Source organism: Rhinolophus sinicus, linkage group LG02 (assembly GCF_036562045.2).
Source record: "Rhinolophus sinicus isolate RSC01 linkage group LG02, ASM3656204v1, whole genome shotgun sequence".
Lineage (NCBI taxonomy): Eukaryota > Metazoa > Chordata > Mammalia > Chiroptera > Rhinolophidae > Rhinolophus > Rhinolophus sinicus.
The window spans coordinates 184,276,966-184,303,671 of NC_133752.1; the positions used below are offsets into that span (position 1 = coordinate 184,276,966).

The 26,706-nt window shown below is 45.0% G+C and overlaps 1 protein-coding gene across 1 annotated transcript in view; it reads right to left on the reverse strand.

Moving 5' to 3' along the window:
- Positions 1–26,706, reverse strand: part of PAH (phenylalanine hydroxylase) — a 60,482-nt gene that overhangs the window by 26,679 nt on the left and 7,097 nt on the right. The window contains exons 3-4 of the mRNA XM_019732085.2: positions 16,651–16,834; positions 2,530–2,618 (exon numbers count right to left, since the gene is read on the reverse strand). Coding sequence (XP_019587644.1) covers positions 2,530–2,618; positions 16,651–16,834 — 273 coding nt within the window. The remainder of the gene's footprint in view (positions 1–2,529; positions 2,619–16,650; positions 16,835–26,706) is intronic.

Genomic DNA, 26,706 nt, shown 5'->3' on the forward strand with positions numbered 1-26,706 from the left:
AGGAAAAGAGCAGGTGAGAGGATAAGGAAAAGCATCCCAGGCCCAGGATACAACATGGACCGGAGCTGGGGAACGGTCAGACAAAGGAGTCACTTTCAGAAATGGAAATCAAACAGACCCACCTGGATTCTGCCTGCCAGGCTTATGGTTGTAACCCAGTCCCCTCTGCCATCCCTGCGGGAAAACTGACCCCCTTCCTCCCTGCACCCCACCCCTGGAGGGCAGGGGTCATGTCCTTTTAATCATTTCAACCCCTTAGCCTGCACATGGCCTCGGACACGGGTCACACACGCGTGAGGCCACACAGCCCTCTCTGAGATGTCTCGTCTGAAAATGAGAGATGACAACCCTCCCAGGGGTTATAACACTTAAAAGTTGTAAATGCAGGTATTTAGCAGAGTGCCTGGCATACAGTCGATGCTCAGGAAATGTTAGCTCTGAAAACCATTTGCTTAATAAATGTTTGTGAAAGGAAGAAAGGGAGCAAGGATGGAGGGGTGGGAGGGGGGCAGGGGAAGCTCGCCACAGAGGGAAGAAAGCGGGATGCACAGACAGGAGTACAGCTTTCCTACTTCATTTTCCCACTACAGGAACAGGGAAAGGCAGATGCCCTTCGCCGTCTGTTTCAGGGACAACCCGCCCCTGGCCTCATTTCTCAGAGCAGCTGTTTTGGAGACCCTGAAATGAGATATTAGGTCAAATGTCGGCGCATACTGCCAAGAGCAAGGGGTCAGGGGAAGACAAGCTCATCCTGAGAGCCAGGGGACAGAGTGGAACAGAGGGTTCTTTGAACAAAAACACCCAAGCCTCTCCTCACTCATTGAGGCCAGGGCCTGTGGGGCCTGCAGGGCTGTGGGGAAGCGCCCTGGAGGGTTTACTCTGTCCTTGGCCATCAGTTCCCAGATCTGATGAGAAGCCACAAGAGAGAACACAGAGAGCCTGGCCCCATCTTCAGGGGGACTGTGTACCTGGTAAATTGCATTTTTATGACAAAATTCATGACACTGAGAGGCCAGGAAGCCAAAGATATGGGCTGGGTCTGTAAGGAGAAATTAATTCCAGAGTTTTAAGGTCAGCCCATCTGCCTCTGAGGAGACGCGAGGATAAAGAGATGGAAATGGCCGTGTCTGTGGACTGGTCTCTTCTCCCACCTCCCCAGACGAGTAGGCAGTGCTGTCAATGGAAGGGACGTGGGTCGGGCAGGAGGCCTGCAGTGGGTAAGAGCAGAAAGGTCCCTGAAGGGCCGATCCCATGGACTGGGTCAGAGGCATCCAGACAGCTTTTCCAGAGAAACGACGTCTTTGGAGATGCTTTGCTATCTGGGCCCACAGCTGAGAGGCCCCAAACACAGACCTGTCAAAGGGGATAGTTCACCACTTACTCAGCTGTAAGGACCCCCATAGAAGTGAGGTGAAAACAGATTCCTGAGGAAATGCAGACGCTCCCATTGAGTTATGCTAAACCACTGCAAATGAAAACAGCTTTCAAGTCATTTAAAAAGATTAAGGGATTTCAGGTGTACAATTCTGTATTACATCATCTATACACCTGAAATCTATGTAATTTTACTAACAATTGTCACCTCAATAAATTTAATAATAAAAAAAAACATTTCGGCAAGGACCGCTGAAGTGTCTAAAAATCCTATTCTACTAGGAGAATTTACCAAACACAATGAGCAATAAAATCAAATTTAAAATGAAAAAAAAAAAAGATTAAGGGAGCCATTCACCTGTGTGAGGAATGGAGGACAATCAGCCTGATGGTGGCACGTCTCCCCCACGAAGGCTCTCAGACTGGCATTGAGCCCAGCCCAGGCTGCTCCTCCCCAGGACCCTCCCCCCCAGAGAAAAGGGGGATAAAATCTCCCCACCCTAGTCCTCTACCCAGAAACCATTAAAGGACCCACTCCCTGACCCACAGGACACAGGACAGCCTGCGTTCTCTGTCTGGTACGTCATCAGGCCTTTAAAAATCTGATCTTCATACCTAACGCAACAACCAGCCATTCTAAAATATTCTGGCTCTTTCAGGACTCGGAGCTTCTGCGTATACAGTTTCCTCAGCCTGTCATGCTTCCCATTTCCTTATTTGACTAGCATCTTCCACTCTGTTTGTAAGATCCAGTTCCAATGTCAACCATCCCCACGCCCAACTGGACCTGGCAGAGTTGTTAATACAGTTTACAGTTTCCCAAGCACTTGAATGAAACCTCTGGTATCGTACAAAGTTGGAAATAAAGATGATGTACCCATATGTGTGTGTGTGTGTGTGTATGTGTGTGTGTGTGTGTACACACTTACATACGTCTATTACTACTCTATATAAACAATAGTTTCTGGATGGTAATCCATATTGGCTCCAACAATAAAAAAGACCATGATGGTGAGATGGGTAAGTAGGCGCTCAATAAATGATTGTTGTACAAGCAAATAAATAAAGACACATTGCTCCAAGGGAGGTGGGGGCTAGGGGCAGGATGGGGGAGGGAAGAACGGGGACCATCTCATACGCGGCCCATGGACTCACGGGGTGGTCTGCATCCAGTTCCGCTCCATAGCTGAGGATCTGGTTGGCAAACTTGTCGAGCTCTTGAATGGTTCTGGGGAACCAGGGCACTGCAACACAAAAAGACAAAATCCTGAGCAGCAGGTTGGCAAAATACGGCCAAGGGCCATACCAAGGTCAGAGGTGTGGGGTCAGCCCCAGTTAGTCAAGTCAATGGTGGTAGCAAGTGGGGTTCCAGATAACCCCCACATTACTGTGACTCAAAAGTTAAATCCCATTTTCCTTGGAAACTAATTTTATGACTTTTTAAAATTTCAGCTTTATGGAGGTATAACTGGCAGATAAAACTGTACGATATTTAAAATGGACATGATTGTGATTTGATGTACATAAACACTGTGAAAGCATTCCCCCAGCTAGTTAAGGAACACATCCCTCACCTCACACGTATTTATCTTTTTTGGGGGGTAAGAACATTTAAGTTCTACTTTCAGCAAATTTCAACTATATAACTATGAACCATAGTCACCATGTTTTACATTAGCCCCCCGACCTTTTTCACCTTATGCTTGAAAGTCTGTACCCTGTTACCAGCCTCTCCCTGTTTCCCCCACCACCAGCCCCTGGCAACCACTTATCTACTCTCTATTTCTATGAGTTTAACTTTTTTTCAGGTGTCATATAGACGTGACACCATGCAGCAGTTCTTTCTCTGTCTGGTCAATGTCACTTAGCACCTTGGAATCTAATTTTAAACCCATTCCCAAGCATATTCAATTTCCTGGAGATTTTCTCTGAATTATTTCAAAATTCGTCTCCTGCCCACCTATCGTGATCGAGTAGCTTTTGATGTTTTTCTTTCGTAGCAGAATATTACATGTAACCCCAGAACACACATCCTACAAAGCCAGAACTGTTCTAGCGTAAGCAAGGAGGAGCCCAGGAGACCCACCTTCCTATCACATGTCTCCTTCCCAAAGGCCCCAGGCTTCCTGGCAGAGTCATTGGATGGCAAAGCCAATGTGAAAGCCCCTGGTGAAGGGGAATGAATAGAGTCAGGTAGCCTGGGATTTGATGGTGCCTGGAGGAACCTAAGAACTTGTGGGCTTGCGTTGGGAGCAGCAGAGTGGAGGAGAGGATGGATCCTGAGCTGTGCAGCCTTCAGTGACTGGGTCCTGCAGCGGGAGGAACCCTGGTGTTGGGGGTGGGGGGATAAAGACACCCTGGGGGTGGAAATGTCCCAGGAATGATCAGAGACTAGGACGTTTTAGACTGTGAGTTCCATGGGAGCAGGAAGCCTGCGTGCACTGTAGTTCCAGTGCATAGAGGAAAGGAGGGAAGGATGGACGGAGGGAGGGAGGAAGTCCGATTATGTTAACATGTAAGGCATTAACCACAATAGCCCTCGGAGTGTCAGCTCTGGTCTAGCTGCTGTCCTGAAGTATCTCCAGAATTAGGAAGGTATTAGGACTCCTGTTGTGCAGATGAGAAACTGAGCATCTGATCACCTCAATAACGATTTTAAGATTACACAGGAAGTAAGAAAGTGGCAGATCCAGAAAAAAATCAGAGAGCAAACGACACAGTAGGGAGTTGTGAAATGAGCCCAAGGCACCCCTCATTCTCCTGAAATGAGGTTTAGGTGACAAGATGCTGAACTTGCAGTCCGTCAGGTCTGGCTTAGAATCCAGGCTCCACCTACCTCCTTATCCTCTCTCAGTCCAAATTCTCTACAATTGTGAATAATAGTACCCACAATACGAAGAATAGCAAACATTTTTTGAGGCCTTACCATGTTCCAGGCACTGTGCTAAGCATTTTTGATGGAATGCCTCTTTTAGAATGAGCATCGCTGTGAGGAGTAAATGAGAATGTAGGCAAAGGGCGCATCGCAGCCCAGCGTCTGGCCCATAAAAGGTAGCTTTCCATCTCATGCTCCTTATTTCTGATTCTGGCCCTGCTAGGTAGGGCCGAAAAGAACGTGTGTGCCATCTAGTGGCCAAACTGGGGAACTGTCACTCATGAGCTATACGTAGAAATATCAAGCAAGAATCAGCCACATTCCAACAAAACAAGATGCTTATCTTGACATCATGAATAAAGGATCACATAAAGCCTTGTTTCCACAGGTATGAGGTACTAAGCTCTCTACTGCCTATGTCAGTAATAAAAACTAACACTGAGTACTGTTCTAAATACGTTACCTATGCGGTGGGTACTATCAGTCTCCCCAGAGCACAAATGAGGAAACTGAGGTACAGAGAGGTTAAGGGGCAAACCCAGATAACACTGCCAGGAAGCAGCAGCATCAGGATTCAAACTCAGGCCTGGCTGACTCCGTGGTGTCAGGTTTTGACCGTGAGTCCAACCTGCCCCTCACAGGAGGGTGGCGCGCTCGCTGGTCAGGAGGGCTGGTCAGGGGCCAGGACTGTCTGATTGTCTTTGCAGTTTCCCACCTGGAGGTTTCCATGCCCCCAAAGGCCAGGCCACATCTCAAGATAGGCTCCCTATGATAACGCTGACAGGAACAGACATTTCAGGAGTAGTTCCGGCTAATGCTTAGATGGCCCTTGCTGTGTGCCAGGCACTGTCCTAAACACTTTCATGTACTACCTCACCCATGACAAACAGGGTGTTACTACCTTCAGTTTACAGATGAGGAAACTGAGGACCAGGGAGAGTAAGTCTCTTCACAGACTTCCTTGGTCCCAACTGCCAGACTTTGGAGTCTGGGATAACTCAGAGCCCTGCTCTGCTCACGTCACATGCAACCTGGCTTCCCACTTTGTCACCTGAACTTCTCGCCAAGCTTTCCTTTCTTCATGAGACCAGTGCTTGGACTTGCACAATGGATCTCTGTCATCAGCACTGGAAATGGGGTTTCTCCCCACCCAGGTTTGGAAGAACTTGAGAAAGGACATGCCATTGCAGTCAGAGCCAGGGCTGTGATCTCCTCTGAGACCCTTCCCGTTTCCCCATCACTTTATTTCCAAGGCATCCCTTCACCACTCATTGATCATCTCTCTTTTGCCTGGGAATCACCCATAATTCCGGCAGTAACAGCTTCCCCCAGACACAGGCCAAGCCAGCCCCCCTTTCTTGCTGTACCACCTTCCAACTCGATGGACCCTTAGACTTGCCAAAGGAGATCCCACAAATATGTGCTCAGCAGCTACTACTACCAGGCACTGGACGTCGAAGGGTGAGTATGATGGAGTAGTCACCCCTGTCGTCCTTAAATTCTAGCAGGGGCAACGAAAAATAAGTAAGAAATAAAGGTAAATATATACCAATGCCAGGAAGTTCCTGAAGAAGAAGAAAGCAGTGTAAGGAGATGGAGAAGGATGGGGATACTAGTTTACATGACATCCTAAGGCTCTAGACCCCAAACTAGGGGCTTGGTGACTTGACACTGCCTTGCCATAACTCAAGGGGATCTGGATACCCAGGGTCCAGCACTAGTCCAGAGCTGGTTCCCTGTGTCTCAGCGACAGTCAGTCTGGCAACAGTTAAGGACCTGGGCAACAGAGCCAGACAGCCTAAGCTGGAATGTTGCCTCTGCACTCACTATCTCTGGCACCCAGAACAAATGATTAAAACGTCTCTGTGCCTCAGTCTTCCCAGCTGTCAAATGGGGGTAATTATAGCACTATAAAGTACTACTTTATAGGAACAATATGAGGTTAAATGAGTTACTATATGTGATTTGCTGAGAATAGTACCAGCACATAGTAAATACAGTTGACTCTTGAACTGCACATAGATTTGAGCTGCATGGGTCCACTTATATGTGTGTATTTTTTCCTAATAAATACTGTAATTGTATTTTCCTTATGATTTTCTTAATAACATGTCTAGCTTACTGTATTGTAAGAATACAGTATAATACATATGACATGCAAAATATGTGTTAACTGACTGTTTATGTTATTGGTAAGGCTTCCAGTCAACAGTGGGCTATTAGTAGATAAATTTTGGGGAGTCAAAAGTTATATGCAGATTTTCGACTACATGGGGGAGGTCAATGCCCCCCAACCCCCATGTTTTTCAAGGGTCAACTGTAATCTTACTGTTCAGCTAGAAACTCCAGGGATTTTTTTTTTTACTCTGCCCTTAGCTCAGTATAACACAGAGAACAGAGCAGAGTCTTCCAGCGAAGCTAGGAAGTCTGCCACTTATTTTTTGTGTAATTAAGCAAGTATTGTATTTCTCAGAGGCTTAGTTTTTTAATCCACAAAATGGACACAAATTATCTGTCTGATTTCATTATTGCATGAATTAAATACTGTAACCAATGTGACACATCTTAGCACAGTGACTGGCTCACAGTAAGTGTTCAGTGCTAACCATGAGGGTGACACAAATTATAATGATGATGATAAAAAAAAAAAAGAGGTGGGGGGAAGAGGAGGAGAGGAAAGAGGGGAGACTAAAGTCAGGAAGGTGGTGGTCAGTCCAGCTCAGATTAATATCTAATCTTGGGCCTCAGTTTCTAATCTTGGGCTTTTTAATCTTGGGCCTCAGTTTCCCCTCCACAAAAAGTACGTTGTTGCATTTATTTGTTGCTGCAATTCCTTTTGGGTTTCATATTCCGAGACCTGTAGAATGTCAGTGAAGGGCTGAGGCTGGCCAGAAGACACATGAAAATACACTTCCAGTCCAATCAGTGTGCCAAACTCACTTGTTTCTGGAAGCATAGTTACTACATTTGTTCAGCGCCCAAAACGCATTGCCCCTACCGTTTCGCTTTTTCCTGTCATCAAAGAAACAAGGTTCTACTCCACAGATAGAAGCCTTTGGGGCCCCACCTTGATTCAGAGCTGTGTGCTGGCTGTTCCCTAACTGAACGCCAGAGGGCAGCAGAATCAGCATATTTTTCAGCTCTGGATGATTTTTTCCCCCCTCCTCCAAAAGGAAAACATGCCACATAGCTGGGTTCAGACCCTTTGGGAGGGAAAAAAAAAATCAGAGAACTTGAGACGTTTGCGAAGACTCAAAGGATTCAAGTCTTGGCAAAGAGGAGACAAAGGTCGAAGCAGCTGACAAAGCAACAGGCTGTTGTCACAGAGTCTGGGAGGGACCCCCGACAGTACTAGAGGGGAGCACACCCAAGAGCAGGGACCTCCAGAGGCTTCTGTGCCCCCATCGTCATCCAGGAAAGGCCCAGGACACAGCAGGCTGGAGAAGTGGCAAAGTTGGTGGCTAATCACATAGGCTTTAGAGCCAGACTGCCTGGGTCCAAATCTTGCCTCTGCTGCTTCATAACCTTAGGACTTTGAGCAAATTACTTAACCTCAGTTCCTCAGTGTCCTGCCTATAAAATGGCTGTAATACTCGTATGTGAGGATTTAATCAGCTAATGCATGAATAGTGCATAGAACAATGCTTGGCATAGAGCAAGTGCTTTGTAAGTATTTGGTGGTATTATTATCATTATTATCAAGTGATAATGGGTGACAGGCCAGTACACACTCTCTCCAGGTGGCAACCCAGCCGTCCCTTTGAATGTATCCATCCTTCCTTCCTCAGACCCTCGCTGACCCGAAGGCGTTGTCTCCCTAGGTATGCGTCACCCAGGTAGAAGGAGGACCCGAGCCAGGCCTAATGATTAAGAGTTCACCAGCTGTCACCTTGGAGAGAAGGGAAGAGGCCTAAGGAAATGAGACCCAGGAGAGGCAAGTTCTGGTTGTGGGGGGTGAGGGATCAAGGTCCTGACATGCCTCACTTCCTGGGGAACAGGCGACTTGAGCAGCGCTGTGAAGCAAGCAGTGTGGAGACACCAGGTGCTCAAGGCAGGGAGACTGCAGAGGACCCCCGACAAAATCAGGACAAAGCCTTTACATTTGTGCCTACGCTTGATATTGTGCAGAGGGTGTGCGCATCCTGGATTGGAAGCCAGCAGGTCTATGTTCAAGTTCTCTCCCTCCCACCCACAAACTGACTTTGAGCAAGTCACTTGATGCCCGAGCCTCTAGCTTCTCATCTGTGAAATGGGTGAGGCAGCCAATCCCTTGCCAGCCTCCTGGATAGGGGTAAGAAGCACACCACTCACAGGTCAAGCTGTGTGGTCATTACACTTGAAACACACACTCACACATGCAGAGACACTTGTCTAGTTAGGTAAGTAAGGTCACACAGCCTGCTGGTGGCAATGCTGCATCCCTTCCTTAACAACTGGGCTCTTCCAATTTTCCCAGCCAAAAAAATTATAGCTACCTACCTTTTCTTCCTTTAAAGTTACATTTTTTTGAGAGCGTACAAGCTTACGCTGCACCAGATGCTGTGCTCAGCACTCCATTGTCTGTTTTCATTCTTGAAGCAGTCCTTGGCTGTACCACTATGATTTCTGCTTTACTGATGAGCAAACTGATGGCTCAAAGTGATGGAGGGACTTGCTCAGGATCCCTGAGCCGGAATTAGACCTCTGCAGCATGTTTACTTAACCACCATGCTGAGCTGGCTTAGAATAGGTAGGGAGTGTGGGGGCCCTCGATTTTAGATTCCTGTTCTCCCACCTGGAGAGGGAAAGGAGGTGATGAACTCAAACAGGGATCTAAAGGGATTTGAAGAGAATCCCTAGGACAGCCCTGGGTCCTCCCACCTTTCATCCCAAACCTTTAGGGCATAGTTTTTTAACACCTAAGGTCTTGGCTCCTTAAAGACACCTTCACATTCCCTTTCTCTTCTTCAGTGAAGGTGGCAGGCTTCTCCCCTCACCCCGTCTCACTCACAATGCTGGGAATAGTGACTGACCCCAGTGACCCAGGCCTCTGTTTTGAAAAGTTAAATCAGATTAGTTCATTAATGACCTTTGCAAATACCTCAGTGGTGGGCTGGCCTCTGCGAGCCCTGTCATGGCCTCACGGGCTGCTGGGCTTGGTGGTTAATGAATGACTGGGGCAGGCTGGTGCAACAGAGGCCGTCTGTGAAGCCAGAGGCACCCGGGGCGGGGGGGCAGATCATTAATAAATATTGATTTGGTTCTGAGGGAAGCAGCCCGCGGGAGAACTGGCCCTGGACACCCACGTCGTGGTCTCATTAAGTCGGGGTCAACTGCTCAGCCCGGACGCCAAGGGGTGGCTGGCTCAAGAAGGCTCCCGAACCAAAGACCCCACAGGCCTGGCTGGAGCCTACTTCCTGGCCAGTGAGTCAGAGAAGGGCTCTTAAATTTATAGCAGTTCAAGGTGCAGACCGAGTCCCATCTAACCCCCTCCGTCCACCAGACGTTCACCAGCCCCAGGGCTTAGCCAACAAGGCACCCAGGCTTGCTCCAGACTTCTGCCTCCAGCCTGTCTCAGGGAGAGCAATAAATCCTCCCTTTCTCAGGCCCAAAATAGAAAGATGTTTTCACCCCCTCTTGCCTGGCTCCTGGATGTCTCTCCTCCCCAGGCAATGGCCTCCAGCCCCCAAGAAAAGCAGTGGCTGTGCTAATCACAACACCTCCCCCTAAGAGAAAAGGGATGGCTTGCAGACATCCTGCAGGAAGAAGACTTTTGAAGGTTACATTTTCCTCTTTTAAGGAGCCTCTACTTTCTTTCTAGAGAAGGAGCACCCTTCAGGAAAGTCTAGGCAAGAATGAGTGAGCCAAAAGCTGGCTAATGCTGCCAAGCTCTTTCCCTCCCCCTCCTGGAACGGGCAGGGGCCAGGCATGATGGCTTCAGCACCTACTTCTATTATTGGCAATGGGCAAAGCATTTGACCTCTCTGTTCACATGTTAAAATGAGAGTGAGAACCAGATGAATAAAAGGGATCCAGCTATGAAGTAAAGAGTGAAAATGTCTTAAAATGAATAAATGGATGGAATAAATAAATGGATATGAGTGAAATAATGAATAAATTAAAAATGACCTGCAAGGTCATTTATTCCAATCGCAAATCTAAATTGGAACTGTCTTCCTAATATCCTTTTTAAGATGTCACATATCTCATAAATATATCTTTTGGCAGGTTGCCCACAATATCCCCAAATACAGAATTCTACTTTCTGAGCGCTCACGTTGCACTGAGCTCTCACCACTGGAGTTATGGTCAACCTACATTGGATCAAAGAGAAGACATCTAAAGCCTCTTCCGTAGAATATCCATCACCCCCACCCCCCGCCCCAGGATCCCTTCCTTGGCCCTGCTGACTTCAGAGGGCCCTGGCCAGGCCTAAGATTAAGAGAAAGACTTCACCAGCCATCATCCTGAAGAGCAGGGAAAAGTCAAGGCAACGAGACCCAGGACAGGCTAAGTTCTAGGTGTTGGGGGATATGGGGATCGGTTAAAGCAAAAGTCCCACCGCCAGTGGCCAGGACTTCGACGCATCCAGCAAGCATCCAGGTAGATGCAAAAAGCCATCGATCCTGTGTGTTTTTACAAATAGGTACTTGGTCTCCTGCAGACACAGAGCCACAAGCATCTACAGCCCTGAGAGACACCCATGGGTCCAAGTGAAACGCATGGGAGATGGTTTGGAACTGAGAGGAGGACAGAGGGAAGAAGGAAACAACAGAACAGAGGAGCAGAGAAAGGGAGAAAAGGCAGGCAGGCACAGGTGGTGGGAATGGGGAAACATTTGACCACCTGGACCCACCCTCTCGCCTTAAGCAGCTTTCTCTAAAGGTTCCCACCTCTTTGGGAATCAGAAAATCTTCTCTCTTACATGAAAAAATATTCATGTATACACAGTGTACCATTTTGCCCACAATCCTAGGAGCTTTTTAGACTCCTCCAAGGAATGCTATCCTGCCTCCCCCAGCAATTGATCTGAAACTTCAACCTTACCATGACCCTATTCAGGGCAGCACTAATGAAGCAAAAAAGAGGAAACTCAGGAGGGCTGGGAGAGGCGCAGGGTGTATAAGAGTGGAGGAATATGTATAACAATGTTCCTTTGTCTTCTCACAATAATTTTTTCCCTTAAATCATTTGTCATGCAGGGTCTCAGCTCCCGCTCCCCATCTAAGAACACAGGATATGGTGAGGCCAAAAAAGGAACACCCACGGAGCCATAGATAGGGGAGTCATACCACTATAGTCTCGCTGGCAGCTGGGTCGGAGACACAGGAGGCAGGAGCCACATGGTGCGCAATCCGCCGTCCGCTTCTCTGCCAACCAACCCACAACTTGCTAGCCACAACCCGCGCTTGCTAGTGTAGCCATGGCAGTTATATTAGTGGCCAATGGCTAACTGGTTACAGCTGATGGCCATCTAGTCACAGCTGATGGCCACCTGCTACCCGAGCCAGCACCTTTCCACGTGAGGCCGACAGCCTGGAAACTGCTCTCTGGGGCTCTATCCCCACACCATTGCTTTAGGAATTTATCTAAATAAAAAAGACAGATAAAATCCCAATTGCTTCCAGGCTACGTAGAAAGAAAGATAGATAGATAGATAGATAGATAGATAGATAGATAGATAGATAGATAGATAGATAGACAGACAATAAATACATGGCCCTTCTGCTGCCCACAGAGCAATCTGGACTCTCTTTGCTTCCACATCAGGATGCTTATAATCAACATAACTTAAACAAAACCTACTAAATGTCCATTGACTCTTAGAAAATAACTCCCAACAGTTAATTTTCTCAAAAGGTAATGATCCTATATACCCCTGTCTAGCCAAGATATTGTGTCTGTCTGCTTTTCTTGGCTGCAATCTGTCTCCACGTAGGAATTTTCCCTCCCCCTCTAAATGCAATGTCATGCAGGAGACTCAAAGGGAAAGGTAAAAGGATTAGGAGATAGATCGATGGACGATATTAATGCTCTTTCATGTTGGGTTGAAGGAGGATTTGGGGTCATCAGGAGAGAGAGTAGCGGGAGAATAGCCCTCAAGTATTCAAAAGATTTTCTGGATTAAAATCCTATTAAACGTACATCAGCTTCTCCAGGAGGCATTTTAGAAGTTTGGGGTTTCTTTAACGTGTCACCATAATTAAGCTTCCCTTAAGCTGTTTTGGGTGGAGAACTTTAGCAATTAAGAAACTGAAAAGTTTCATTTTCTATCACCCACATGGCCTTTTGAATGGTTTAAAAACTAAGTGGAAAGTGGTTTAGCCTAATTGATTTGAGGGGTTCACATCTCCCACTTCAACCTGCTGTCAGACTCGCCCCTGAGATCTGAGCCCTTCCCTTAGAAAGGGCATTTTGTCAGTGAAAAGAATCAAAGGTTCAGATCTCCAATGATGCTTTTCTTCCTCTAATCATTCTCCCACTGAGTTCTACAGAAAGAATAATTCTGCAAAGGGATGGTTGTTGCCCCTAAAAAGATCTATTTCTGGGCCCAGATTCCAGTTCACAAAAACTATCCCAGAAACCCACAGGGCCCGTCTCTCTCTGCAGGTGCAAGGCCGTGCTGTTTCAGCATCCCCTGCATCCATAGCCGCTGTTCTAGTACATGGCAATGAAAGTCAGGAAACCGTGTCAGGTAGGGGCAGCCAGTGTGGGATGGGGTAACCAACCATCTGAAGAAATATGGGTCACAAAACACGTGTTGTTTTAAAGGGTTAGTCTTAGCAATTTTTCTTCACTAGGTAGACTGTCAACCCAACTTCAAATATTAATGTCCTCCTATTTTGAGCCCCACCAGGGACTTGCACCTGTGCTAGGTTTAGCCTCTCATAAGCCTCACGCAGACGACATAATACCTCTGCATGAAAATGTGGGCGTTTTCACTTTCACACTTGCTGGGTCCTTAAACAGTGGAAAAGAGGCCAAGTTCCACAGCCTTGTCCCATTACAGCACTTGTCCCTCATACTGTATTTACTTCGGTGTCCCGCTGCCCTCCTCCGCTTGCGAGCTCCTTAAGAAAAGGCAGTGTTGACCCTCTCTCTTTCAGCTCCTAGCACAGCGCCGGACACAAAGCCTCACTCAACACACACCCACAACTGCACAGAATTCACTCTGTGCCTTAAGGCAAGTCACGGCCTCTGTCCTTTCCAATGGAAAATGAAGGAGTCTGTTGGGCTGCGTGACCTCTGAGGTCATTTTCCAGTTTCAGAATCTCTGAAAAAGTAGTTGTGTGCAGGCTGGCTTTTCGTGAGTCCTGTTCTCAATGCTCCACTGGTGTTATTTCATTAATCCTATGAGATAGAGACTCTTGTCACTCCCATCTCATCCCGTGGGAGATTGGGAAGGTCAACAATTTGCCCAAAGTTACACCAAGTGTGGTGCGCCCTGGTCGCAGAGTCTTGGCTCCTTACTATTCTTCCATGGCCCATTAAGTACCTCCTTTCTGAGAATCCAGTTCAGGCTGCCAGCCATTCAGCTGATCTACATACATCCTCCCTTACCCCCAAGGGGCTGCGTGCCTGCCTGTCAATTGCTTTGATTTCCTATCCCAGGGCCCCAGCCCCAGCTGGCCGGGCCTCCACCTGCTCCAAGCAGAGGCAGAGCTTGGCCCCGGGTCCAGCAGGCCCTTTGTCCTGAGAGCCTGCGGCTCCTGTTGGGAGCAGGTGGCCGGAAAAGCAAAAGAAGACGATCATCAGGGAAGCAGCTTGGAAGGTGGAAGGGGGAGGAAGGCAGATAGGGTTGATCGCAGGAGGAATTCCAAGTTCCCACCCACAGTGACCTGAGCCTGTGAGCAGGGCTGTCAACCCTCGGCAAGGACAGGTCCCTGGGACCTCCTCGTCTGGGTGACAGCCACAAGAGGACGAGGGCAGGAGAAGAGAGATCTCCTAGGAAGGCCTTGGAGCTATCTTTTAGAAACTATTTCAATGGCCTATGCAAAGAGGTGAGTCTTGTCTCATTTTAAAGCATTTCTGCCTATTAAAATGCTATTTTCAGCTACAGAGCCTGAAATCCTTTTGATGTGAAGTCTTCAGTGTTTTCACACACACAAAAAAACAAAAAAACAAAAAAGCACTTGATTTTACAATAGAAAAATTATTTTATTATTTAGAAAAACAAATAATTCATCTCAACAATTGCACTCCTAAGTATTTATCCAAATGAGCTAAAAACTCAGCCCACAATAAAACCTGCACATGAATGTTTATAACAGCTTGATTTATAATTGCCAAAATTTGGAAGCAACCAAAATGTCCCTTGGTGGATGAATGGATACACAAAAAGTAGTACATCCATACAATGGAACATTATTCAGTACTAAAAGCAAATGAGCTATTCAGTCACAAAAAGACATCTAGAAACCTTACACACAAGTTCTTAAGTGGAATAAACCAGTCTTAAAAGACTACATACTCTGTAATTTCAACTATATGACATTCTGAGAAAGACAAGTAAAGATAGTAAAAAAAATCAGTGGTTGCCAGAGGGACCGAGTAAGGAAAGGAGGGAACCAGTGGAGCATGGGGCATTTTAGGGGCAGTGAAACCATTCTGCATGAGACAGTTATGCCGGATACATGACATCACCCACTATTGTCAATCATCACGTCATTATCTGCAGTTGTCAAAACCAAGAGAACTGGGGCCGGCCGGGTGGGTCAGGTGGTTAGAGCTCCATGCTCAGAACTCCGAAGGCTGCCGGTTCGATTCCCATATAGGCCAGTGGGCTCTCAACCACAAGGTTGTCAGTTCAACTCCTCGAATCCCGCAAGGGATGGTGGGCTCTGCCCCCTGCAACTAAGATTGAACACGGCACCTTGAGCTGAGCTGCCACTGAGCTCCCAGATAGCTCAGTTGGTTGGAGCGCGTCCTCTCAACCACAAGGTTGCCGGTTCGACTCACACAAGGGATGGTGGGCTGCGCCCCCTGCAACTAGCAATGGCAACTGTACCTGGAGCTGAGCTGCGCCCTCTACAACTGAGACTGAAAGGACAACAACTTGAAGCTGAACGGCACCCTCCACAACTAAGATTGAAAGGACAACAACTTGACTTGGGGGGAAAAAAATCGTCCTGGAAGTACACACTGTTCCCCAATAAAGTCCTGTTCCCCTTCCCCAATAAAATCTTTAAAAAAAAAAAAAAAAAAGAGAACTGAATAAAACAAAACATGATCTCTAATGTCACCTATGGACTTTAGTTAATAATAATATATCACTTTGGCTCATCAATTATAAAAATGGACCACACTAATGCAAGATGGCAATAACGGGGAGCTGGCATATGGGGGGTGGGGAGAAAGAGGGCACATGGGAACTCTGTACTTTCTGGAACTCTGTACAATTTTTCTGTACACTTAAAACCGCTTTAAAAAACTAAAAAGTGTATTAAAAATAGTTCATCTGAATAGGCTTTGTATCCTAAAAAGCAGTCACCTTGCTCCTCTCTATTCTTTTCAGGATAATCTTAATCATAACACAGCCCCTTACGATCATTTATCCAGACAGGTACTATTCTGGGCACTGTTTATAGCTGATCTCATTCAAGCCTCATGAAAGCCCTTAGAGCCGTTTAAGGGACTTGTCAGGGGTCTCAAAGTCAAGAAGTGGAAGAGGCAGGACTTGAACTGAAGTCTGCCCGACCCCAAACCTATACTTGTAATGCCTACACTTGATTGCTCTACTTGACTGCCTTACTGTTCAGGGGACATCAACGCGCAGCATTTCAGCCAGTCGATTCGGAGGTAGACCAAGTCTTGACAACTCCTCAGTTTAATCATTTACTCCCAAAGATTTGCTCAGCACCTGTGTTCTAAGCTCGGGGCTAAACTCCGAGGATGTAAATATAAGCAAGAGACTCCTCTGCCTGTAAGAAGCTCCTAATCTAGTAGAAGAGAAGAGAAAGAGAGGGACAATGACAGTTGAGAGCCTAGGAACATGGAGCCAGCCAGTCCCCAGCCTCAGAATTGGCATATGATGAGGACACGGGGACAACCCTCTGGTTGGAACGGAGATAACTACAGAATTTGTCTTGAAGTTGTATTTACATAGAAAGCACCCTGGATACCCTCATCATTCCACTTCTGCAGATAGGAGATTGAAAGCAGGATCATGCAGGAATGAAAATTGTATAAAAATTATAGCAACAGAAAGAAAGTGACTAATAAAAGAAATAGCTGTCCGGAGGAAGGGGGCAAGAGCTAACATTTATTGAATGTCTAAAATGTGCTAGGCATTGGTCTAGGTCCCTAAACTACACTCTCTTCCCTAATCCCCCAGAGGTATTCCAGGGTACATATTAATGTTGCCATTATTTTAGGACTAGATGGTAGAGTCACTGGTGTTGCAAAATTCCTCTGTTGCTCACCTGTGTCTTTTATCTTGTCTCGGGACAGCTCATGTACGGTGGCACCAATGTCATGTCTCAAGATCTTGATGATTTTGGCCAGAGCAGGCACGCTGCGTTTGTCCAGGTAGGTAAAAAATTCATACTCATCTTTCTTTGAACGTGAAGGTCTGGACTCAATGTGGGTCAGGTTTATATCATTCTCCTAGAAAAGAGAATTGGGCATGTGAAGGGGACAGACACTGGAATTAACACAGACCAAACACGCAACACAGTGAAATGCAGACAGGGGAGGAATGGGATTGTTTTTGTTATTGCAGTAAAAGAAAGTCCTTAAAGTTGCACAAGCTGTTTACTTTTTTTATTTCTTTTTGGAACAAATGGCATGAGGTGGGGGAAAGAAATCCAATGCTGCAAGATTTCATCACATGGCCATCAGCTGAAGGCCTAGAGTTACAACCATAGGATATTGATTTGTTTCTAATGTCTAGGACAATGGTTGCCAAAAATATTCACATAGGAAAAACCCCCTTTCCAAAATTAAATCCCATAGAATCTCAATAATAATATCTCAATAAATCAAGAATATAGATGCAACATCGTTCTGCTTGAAGAAGATCCGCCAGAGTCAGACTTATTGGGTTTCAATCCAAGTTCTGAATTACATTGGCTATGAGACCTGAAACGATTTGTTTTCATGTTTCTAACCCTGTGTCCCCATCTGTACTTTGATGGTTTTAATGGTACCTGCCTTATCAATTGGTTGGGAACATTGGACGAGCTGTGCACGCAGCCAGGGACAGGGTAAATACTCAGTAAAAACGATCCAATATAATTACCACTGATGTTTTTATATAATTACTTTTCATTCAAATATGCAACAAACGCATCTGTAGCACCTACCAGGCACCGATTACTCTTCTACATGGTTGGGATACTTCAATGAACAAAACAAATGTACTTCCCATTATACAGCAGACATTCAAGTTGTGGGGAGACAATAAACATAAAAGATAACTGATTTATTTATTAGTTTATCATGATAAGGGCTAAGGAAAAAATACAAGGCAGAGCAGAGTGGAGGAGACAGGCAGTCCTGGCGGGAGTGGGGCAGATGGCAGTATTTAATAGGGGGCACACATGAGGCGTCACGGAGAAGGGGAGATTCGCATACGCGCTGCTTTTATCAAATGCCTTAAAAATGATCATTACTGATAGTTACTCAAGTTCCATGTCTTTGGTTGGTGATATTTTAGCTTAGGGGTTTTGTCATTAAAAAAGAGTCATTTACTTAAATTGGCCCTCAAATTTAAATGCATGGCAAGTTATCTGCTACTTATTCAGAAAGTCTGTGATTTCATGGATAGTAATGTTCCTTGTGAAAAAAACTAAGGAGTACCCCCTAGACTTTATTAAAATAAACAAATAACACAGGTTACCCCAAAGATAAAAATGGACAAAATGTACCCTGAAAAAAATGTTGAACTTCAATAACTCCACAATTTCTAGAAACAAAATTCATCAACCCTATAGTTCAAGAAGTGTATGGTGTGTTTTTTTTTCCCTGATGGTTAATGGCCTGTGGTTAAAGACAAACAACATGGACAATTACGACAATGGTACCGTGTCACTTTGACTATCACGTTACAGCTTAGAATTCTGTTCTGTGACCTCCCCAACAATCCTTTGAGAAGGTTAAAGGAGATGGAAAAAATGAAATCAGGAATGAAGATGCTTTGCCAAAAGTGGAAGGACAGAGAGGCCCATTTTTTCTAACTTCAGAGTCACCGGTCTTCTGACCACACTGCCTTTCCTGCCAGGGAAATAGTGAGCATTACCCAGATACCACCTTTTGTCATTATTATGACTCTGATGCCAAGCACACAAAAAATGAAAACCTCTGGATGTAGTAAGCACAGTAATAAATAGCCCCCCGCAGGCACCCTTCCTGCTCTTTCTTCTCATAATCCCCAAGGGCACATGACGGAGTCATTATCTGGGAATGCCAGATGCACAGCACAGACCCCTGGCAGTGATGCCAGGTTACCCGACAGGAGGACACCGACTAGAGAGAGAGAGGCCGGGGAGGAGGGAAGGCCAGGGCGATAGCATTGTCTGAAGCTTTCCAGGCAAACACAGGTAACTTCCTAAGCAAAGCAAGGCATAATGTCATCGTTCTTGGCACAGGAAAAAAGAGACTGGGTAAGCTCCACCTGCTGTTTACCTAAATTGAAACTTCAAAAGGAGACATCGCCAATGCCTGCCTTGTGGAGAGCAGAGACTAGAGCAAAGCCAATGGCCAGACTGGCCATAGCTCTACCGAGCTGCCGAGCTGCCGTGCTGACTAAGGGAAGGCAGTGGTGTGTGTGTGAGGGGAGGTGTAGGGTGGAAGAAGGGAGGGAGGCTGACCATAGGCTGTTCCTGTGCACCACCCACACCCCACCCCTGGCAACAGCACTTCCAGAGGGAAGCTTCTGACTTTGGGATTAGCCATAAAACAACGTATGCCCTAAGCCTCAGTTTTTACAATTTTGGAGGTCTAATTTACAGGGACATTTTTTACCAAAATTTGTAAACTAAAGCAATTCCCATAATAGGGGAATGGTTAGGTGGACAATAGTATCATCATTCAGTGGAGATTTTAAAAAGCAAGCAATACCACCCTGCATAAAATAAAGTGGTCTCTAGATAATGGGCCAACAGGGGATTTTGTTTCCTTCTTTCTATTTTTTTTTAAACATAGTTCAGTTTTGCTAAAAACAACATTTATTACTTTTATAGTGAAAAATTCACTTTACCTCTTACATGGTTATAATGACAACCAGTTGGGAAAATACTTAAGACAGATATAGGTGTACGATAATTAAAGCATGGTTTAAAAAACTATGCCCAGTCTCCCCCCAAAAGACTAGAATGAAATACATCAAAATGAGTTATGACAAGATTATATGTAACTTCCATTTATTTGCCAAAAGTCTTATAATATTACCCATACAAGGGAAAGAAAACTATAGCTTTTAAACGTGAGTGAAGTTTCTGGCTAAGCACACCCAGCCAAATTCCTTAAACTGTTTCTTTCCCATTTTAATCAATTTGTCAATAATTAACTCTCTAGTTTGTCATGCAATTTCTCTATTGCAGTTTTTCCAGCTTATCAGTATAGATACTTAGAGACCAATAATTGTGGTTGCTAAGCAAAGCTTTACAAATGAACCTCCAAACCTGATTTTGATTATAGTTACCTTTTAGTAAATCAATTTTTATTTTTAAACAAGGGCTCTGTGTAGGTTTACAGATTGATCCATACACACTCATCACATTTCTGGGGGAAGGATAAAGAAAGAACTCTTTCTGGTGCGGGGTGGCCAGTTAGCTCAGTTGGTTAGAGCACAGAGCTCATAACATCAGGGTTGCCAGTTCGATCCCCACATGGGCCACTGTGAGCTGCGCCCTCCACAACTAGAGCGAAACAACTACTTGACTTGGAGCTGATGGGTCCTGGAAAAACACACTTAAAATAAATAAAAGTTAAAAAAAAAACTCTCTGTTACTCCATGTGGACATCTGGGAGGAGGCAAGGAAGGTTTAGAATTAAATATTTCAAAGACAATCTCGTGATCTAATGGTTAATTTATGCATAAAAGATAGCTGTGTGACACCTTGATAGTGAGAACTCTTGAGCAGAAAGTGTGGAGCCCAGAGAAAAGAAAAGTGAAATAAATAGTCTATTTTAATAAAGATCGATCAGAAACCCCTTTCTTCTCCCATCCTTGAGGAAAATCTTTTGAAAGGGGAATTGGTCACAAGGGAATAAAACTATAAATACACAGAATTCACAATGGTGAAAAATGGATTTGTCCTTCTGGATATTTTCTTGACTTCAAGCCTAGGGCCCTTCCCTCTCCTTCTCTGTTTCATTTCTTGAGGAAAGGAGGATGGTAGAGTGAAACAAGTGTGGGCTTTGGGTGGAACTAATTTGAGTTCAAATTCTGGTTCTGTTACTCACCACCTTTGGATACATTCTGAACTTTTGTTTGTTCGTGTTTAAAGTAAAGATAGTAATATTACCTGGTAGCTTAGTGAGAATTAAAAAGAGAAAAGGCACAATTTTGGCTTCATTCATATGTATTCAGTAAGAACTCATTATACTCTTCTGCCTCTCTCAACTTGGTATAGATACACATTTCCCTGGGAATAGAAATACATTAAGTTTCATGCGTCATTTTACCCTTTAATGTTTACTTTGCCCTAAATTTTTCCCAGCTCCTTTCCTGAGAGCATGTTTCAAAAAGGAGAAGGAAAAGGTGAGCATATTTTCAGCTGAGACTAGACTGGAATGGGAGGACTTCTTGGACCATTGCATGCTGCTGCCTTAGAGGAAGCATCAAAGACATTCACTGAGAATGTCCCAAATCATTGGTCTCAAGTCAACAGACAGGAGCTTCACATGACGCACCCAATCAAGCACGTTCCATGTGCCAAACATCATTCTAGGTGCTGGGATACAACAGTGAACGAAGTAAGAAAATACCCCTAACCTCCTGGAGCTCACAGTCTCAAAGGAGAAAAATATACAGTAACTGTGATAAGTAAAATATAGTCCTCGGATGGAATGGGGAAAAATAAAACAGGAAAGAGGGATCAGTTATTCCAGGTGTGCAATGGAGGTGCTATTTTAAACAGTGTGGGCAGGAAGGACTCAACAAATAAACAGGCGACATTTAAGCATAGACCTGAAGTCAGTGAGGGAGCAAGCCATGAGGGAACAGCAAATGCAAGGGTCCTGGGGTACGATAGTGTACAGTATGACTGAGGACCATCAAAGAGGCCAGAGTGACTGGGGCAGAGTGAGCAAGAGGGAGGGCGATAGGACATGAGGCAGAGAAGGAACTGGCAATGGACCAGAGAAGGCACTGTTGGCCATTACCTGCACTCTGGTTTACACTCCAAGTGACGTAAGACGCTACGGGAGGTGATCAGGCAAGGGAGAGATGTCCTTTGATTCGTGTTTTAAAAGGAACACTCTGGTAGCTGTTGTAAGAATAGATGGTAGTGGAGCAAGGGCAGAAACAGTCTGGATGCTACTACAGTATTGGGGGTAAGAAATGACAGCAGCAAATATTAGAGAACAAGTCTCATGGCGGTGCAGGCAGGGTTTCTGCTACATTTTACTGATCTTCTCTTGTGACAGGGCCAGCAACAGCACCGATTGATCAAGAGTCTGGAAATTAAATCTACTGGGACGAGCAGCCTTTCAGTAGGATTCTCACCCTGGAGACCATCTTTTGGGATCCTGTACTTGCTTGCTCTGGAAGTGTCTCTGTTGTAATCTCTTGGCCTTTTCGTCCTCAGTCTTCTCCGTCTTTGTTATTTGTTCCCCACCCTCCCTTCCATGTAGTTGGGGTTGCACCTAACTCAGAGGAGACCCCTTTCTGGGGAGGGCTGGGGGAGTAGCTTAATCCAGATTCTTTTCAAGTCTTTAGAGAAAAAGGACTATCTTTTTCTTATGTTCCTCATTCTATACCCTGTCTCGCCCCCAGAGTAATAAAATCAAAAAGGCTCTGTGGCCTGTTCCAGCCCAGGCTACCGCAGGACAGTCAGAACACACATGCCATTAATGGGCCACAGCACTGTGTCTAAATGGTCACAAGTGTGAGATCTAACTGCATAAAGCAAGTTTGAAAAGTAAGCTCTGTGTTGCTATTTCTCAAGTGTGCCCAGCTCTGAACTGTTCAGCAGCTAAAAACAGGGCCGGTTGTCCATTTGAGGTTCTTCTGGTCAAAAAATAGGTCATCAGACCTGTGCAAAGTGTTTAGTGCAGCTCCATCTGTATGGACAAACGCTGGGAACCATCTAAGTAACCATCTTACAGCTCATTACTGAGCCACTTGCACCAACAGGAAGTGAGTAAGTTAGAGCTACACAATGGAATAGAGAGAGGGGAAAGTGAGTAAGATCTGTATAGACAAATCTCAAAAATCATGTTCACTACCCTCTCCTCAAGAAAGAAAGCTACCGGGTGGCCAGATGGGTCAGTTAGTTAGAGCGTGAGCTCTTAACAACAAGGTTGCCGGTTCAATTCCCACATGGGATGGTGGGCTGTGCCCCCCCCCCGCCCGCCACTAGATTGAAAACAGCGACTGGACTTGGAGCTGAGCTGCGCCCTCCACAACTAAGTTGAAGGACAATGACTTGGAGCTGATGGAACCTGGAGAAACACATTGTTCCCCAATATTCCCCAATTAAAAAAGCAAAAGAAAGAAAGCTACCAAAGGAGAGTTACAATATGAGTACAATGTTAAGAAGATTAAAACTTGCAAAACTATGCCATGTATCACAAATGGATACCTATATATTACAAAGTACAAAGAGATGCATGGGAATAACATATATTAAATTTAGATTAATAGCCACCTGTGAGGAGGGAGTATATGGGGAGGGGTATCCAGCGACATTAGCTATTTTTACGATATTTTATTTCTTAAGCAGGAAGCTAGCTACATGGTTCTCTATCTATATTTCAGGATTTAAATAAAATGAAAAAGTCATCTGGGTTTTAAGAACGTTTTTGCTCCAGTGGGACTCAAAGCTCTTCTTACTCTGATTAAAGTAGAAATGTTCCCTGTAAACATTTTACTGTGCACCTATGCCCTGGACCTAAGGCCACAAAGGGGTAAAAGCAACCCTCGTGATTCACTGTTGGTCCTGTCCTGCTCACCAGGCCCAGAGGTCACTGGCAAGCCTTAAAATCCAAACTGTAGAGTAATGAACCACGTATCTGCCTGGATGTCCCCTCTGCTACCCAGCCTCTGTCCCCAGGAATGCTGAGATTGGCAGGCGGGAAAGGATTTGAAGATTTTGTGAACTGACCACTTGTTTATTCTCTCACTTCAAGTCATGTGTCTCTTTGTTCTGGAATTTACTTCCCCCTGCCTCTCCCCTGGCTAACCCCTTCAGTTTCCATTTAAACATTGTCTGCAAGAAACCACTCCTGGCCAACTTTATCTCAAGGCTGGGTTAAGAATGCTCACGGAAACCTGAGCCCATCTAAGGCCTGTAGGGCGGACAATGCCTGGCTCACCACAGTCTCCCCAGCACCTACATAGGGTCTGATGACAGTAGATACTCAAAAACTATTAACTGAAGGCATAAATGAGAGAGTCTTAGCTCACTGAATATCTGGTGAGGGGAAGGCATGGGTCATCGGGGCAGAGGTCAAGTGCAGGCAGTGAATGTGACAAACAGACTATGCCTTTTCCGTGTGTTTCCAAAAGACCATTCTACTGTGCAAATGAAGGGGGAATGCTGAAGCAATGTTTATCTCCAAGTGTCTAGCCTTGGGCAGCGTGCTTCATCTAAACCTCAGTGTCTCCATCAATTCAGTGATGCAAAGAGAACATACCCCTGCACTTCAGAGCTCCGTATATCTGCTGATTTGCGTGAACTCACAAATATACCACAGTAAGGTGAATAGTGGAGTGCTGGTGGAGGAAAGGAGACCTCTTCTTTGCACCTTCCCCAAGGAGTCTGCTTCTAATCTTATACCCATTACTAAGCCACTTGCAGTAAAGATTCAAGAGACCTTTTTTTTTCTAAAAGAAAACACGGGACATGAAGTAGTGGAAGCTAAAAACTAGAGAGTTATGGAAAATGTTTCAATAAATCCATAAAGAATTGAGGGTTAGAACAATGTACTGAGGACAGTGGGACATTTGTAGGTAGTAGGTAGAGGTTTCGGTCTGTTCCTAATATAGTTGGAATTTGGTCCCAATTCACTAAAACATCTGCTTCTTTGCCCCCCCCCCAACACATATAAACGTAGCACCTCTGTGTCTCTATTATAAACCTCAGACCCATTGTGTTGTGTTCTGATGTTGTTAGTGGTTGAGGTCTCCAAAGCCACAAGCCCCTGGGCAAAGAAGGTCATGTCTTCATGGAATGGTGACCTGGGAGCTAATCATCTGAGAAACAAGATGGGCTCTCCGGCAGGGCATGAAACCTGGCCATCCTGGGAGAAGCCTGCCCTTACTCTGCAGACCTCTCTTGTTCTCTGAGGAGCCAGGATGCCTTGTATGTGGTGCTCAGGGGCTAAGAAAGCTTCCATCACGTGGAGTACACATTTTCAGAACTACTCTTCAGAATGTAAAGGTTATGAACTTGAACTGCATGTTAACACAACTATATCTCTCAAAAACATTGCGTTCAAAAACTATATGTAGCAATTCTTACTGAACACTTACTACGTAACTCCTCGGAAGGTTTTACATGTATTCTTACGTCATTTACTCCTCAGAACTACCCTTTGAAGCAGACACTATTATTATTCCCTTTTTACAGATAAGAACTGAAAGCACAGAGAAATCAAACAACCCTCCCAAAGCCACAGGCCTGTCTGCCCAGAATCCGTGCCCTTGAACTGACTCTGTGCCCTTGAACTGACTCCAAGAGGTTTCCAGACAATGCGCATAGCATGGTACCTATCAATATCAATACAGCTTTGTAAAGGACTGGAAGGAAATATACTAAACTCATAAGAACGCTGCCTCGACCAGGAAGTTTGTAGAGTGACAGGATTGAGGGGTGATCAGAGAGGACTACAGCTGTATCATAAATGTTCTAAACATTTTTAACAAACAATATGTTAATTTGTAATTTTGGAAACCATAATCATACATGAAAAAAATGAAAGTGAATATGTCACAATGTGGACAGTGGTTGATTGCCAATGGTGGAATTATGGGTAGTTATTTTTCTTGTACTTCGACTCATTGTTCAATTTGAAAAATAGAAAAAATACTTGGTTACAGATTCCCCTCCCCCTAGAGAATGGGAGGATGGGGCCAGAATATTTGCATTTTTAACAATCTGCGGAGGTGTTTCAGATGTGCACAGACAGCTATACTTGGCAGAGGTGTGGGGGTCAGAGGGAGCTCACGGGCTTTAGACCCCGAGAGCCAGAGTTCAACCCCATCTCCACCCACCACACATTAGCCGTGGTCGCCTCTCAGAATGAAAGTTCCCTCATTCATGGAGTAATTAATACCTTCTTCACCGAGTTGAATGAGAATGAAATGAAGCATCATCCGCGCCTGGCTTATCACATAATGTGGCTCCACAAATACTAGAATGAGATTTTTTCTTGCCTTGGTACTTTGAATGATTATAACTTAACTCTGCATTTTGCCAGGCTGGTAATAAGGATAGAAGGTTTGCTGGCCTGTACAATGTCTAGTGCAACTTCTGAAATAGGTCCGGGGAAAAAAAAAATCAATACACACTCATAGCAACCCTTTCTCCAGTCACCCAGTACAGGAACCTCTGTTTCCTCCTCGGTAAATGCATATAATAACACCACTTATTGACCAGGGCAATGGAAATTTTAAATAATGCTTTAAAAAGTTACCCCAGATGGTGAGTACACAATGCAATATACAGATGATGAATTATAGAATCGTACACTTGAAACTTATATAATGTTACCAACAAATGTCTCCTCAGTCAATATTAAAAAGTTCACCCAGAGTTCCGCCCGCCCCCTCTCCTAGGATACATTTCATCCAGTCTGAGTAATTTAGTTACTTGTGGTTTATGTATTAAGTTGAAAACCCTCTCTTAATTTACTATTATTTACTTTATTAACTCTGACTAAGGCCTGACCTCTCATGGGGAAAATGCTGATTAACTGCATAATACAAAGGCTAAAATACTAGAAAGGAACATTTTACAGAAATATTATTTCTCATGAACAGCTTGTCATTCAGAGAACACCCTATTTCTCGTCTCCACTCATTGCTTGCTGTCACTCAAGCTGACATTTCCCCTCCCCACCCCCTTCTGGGATAGCCAAGTTTAAGTTTCCTTAATAGACTTTATTTTTTTAGATCAATTTTAGACTTACAGAAAAATTGAGAGGCTAATACAGAGAATTCCCATATACTCTACACCCAATTTTCCTTATCATTAACGTCTTCTATTGATGGTGAAACATCAATAACCGAATATAGATGCAGTATCATAAACTAAAGGCTATACTGTACTTGAATTTCTTTGTTTATTTATATCTAATGTCTGTTTTTC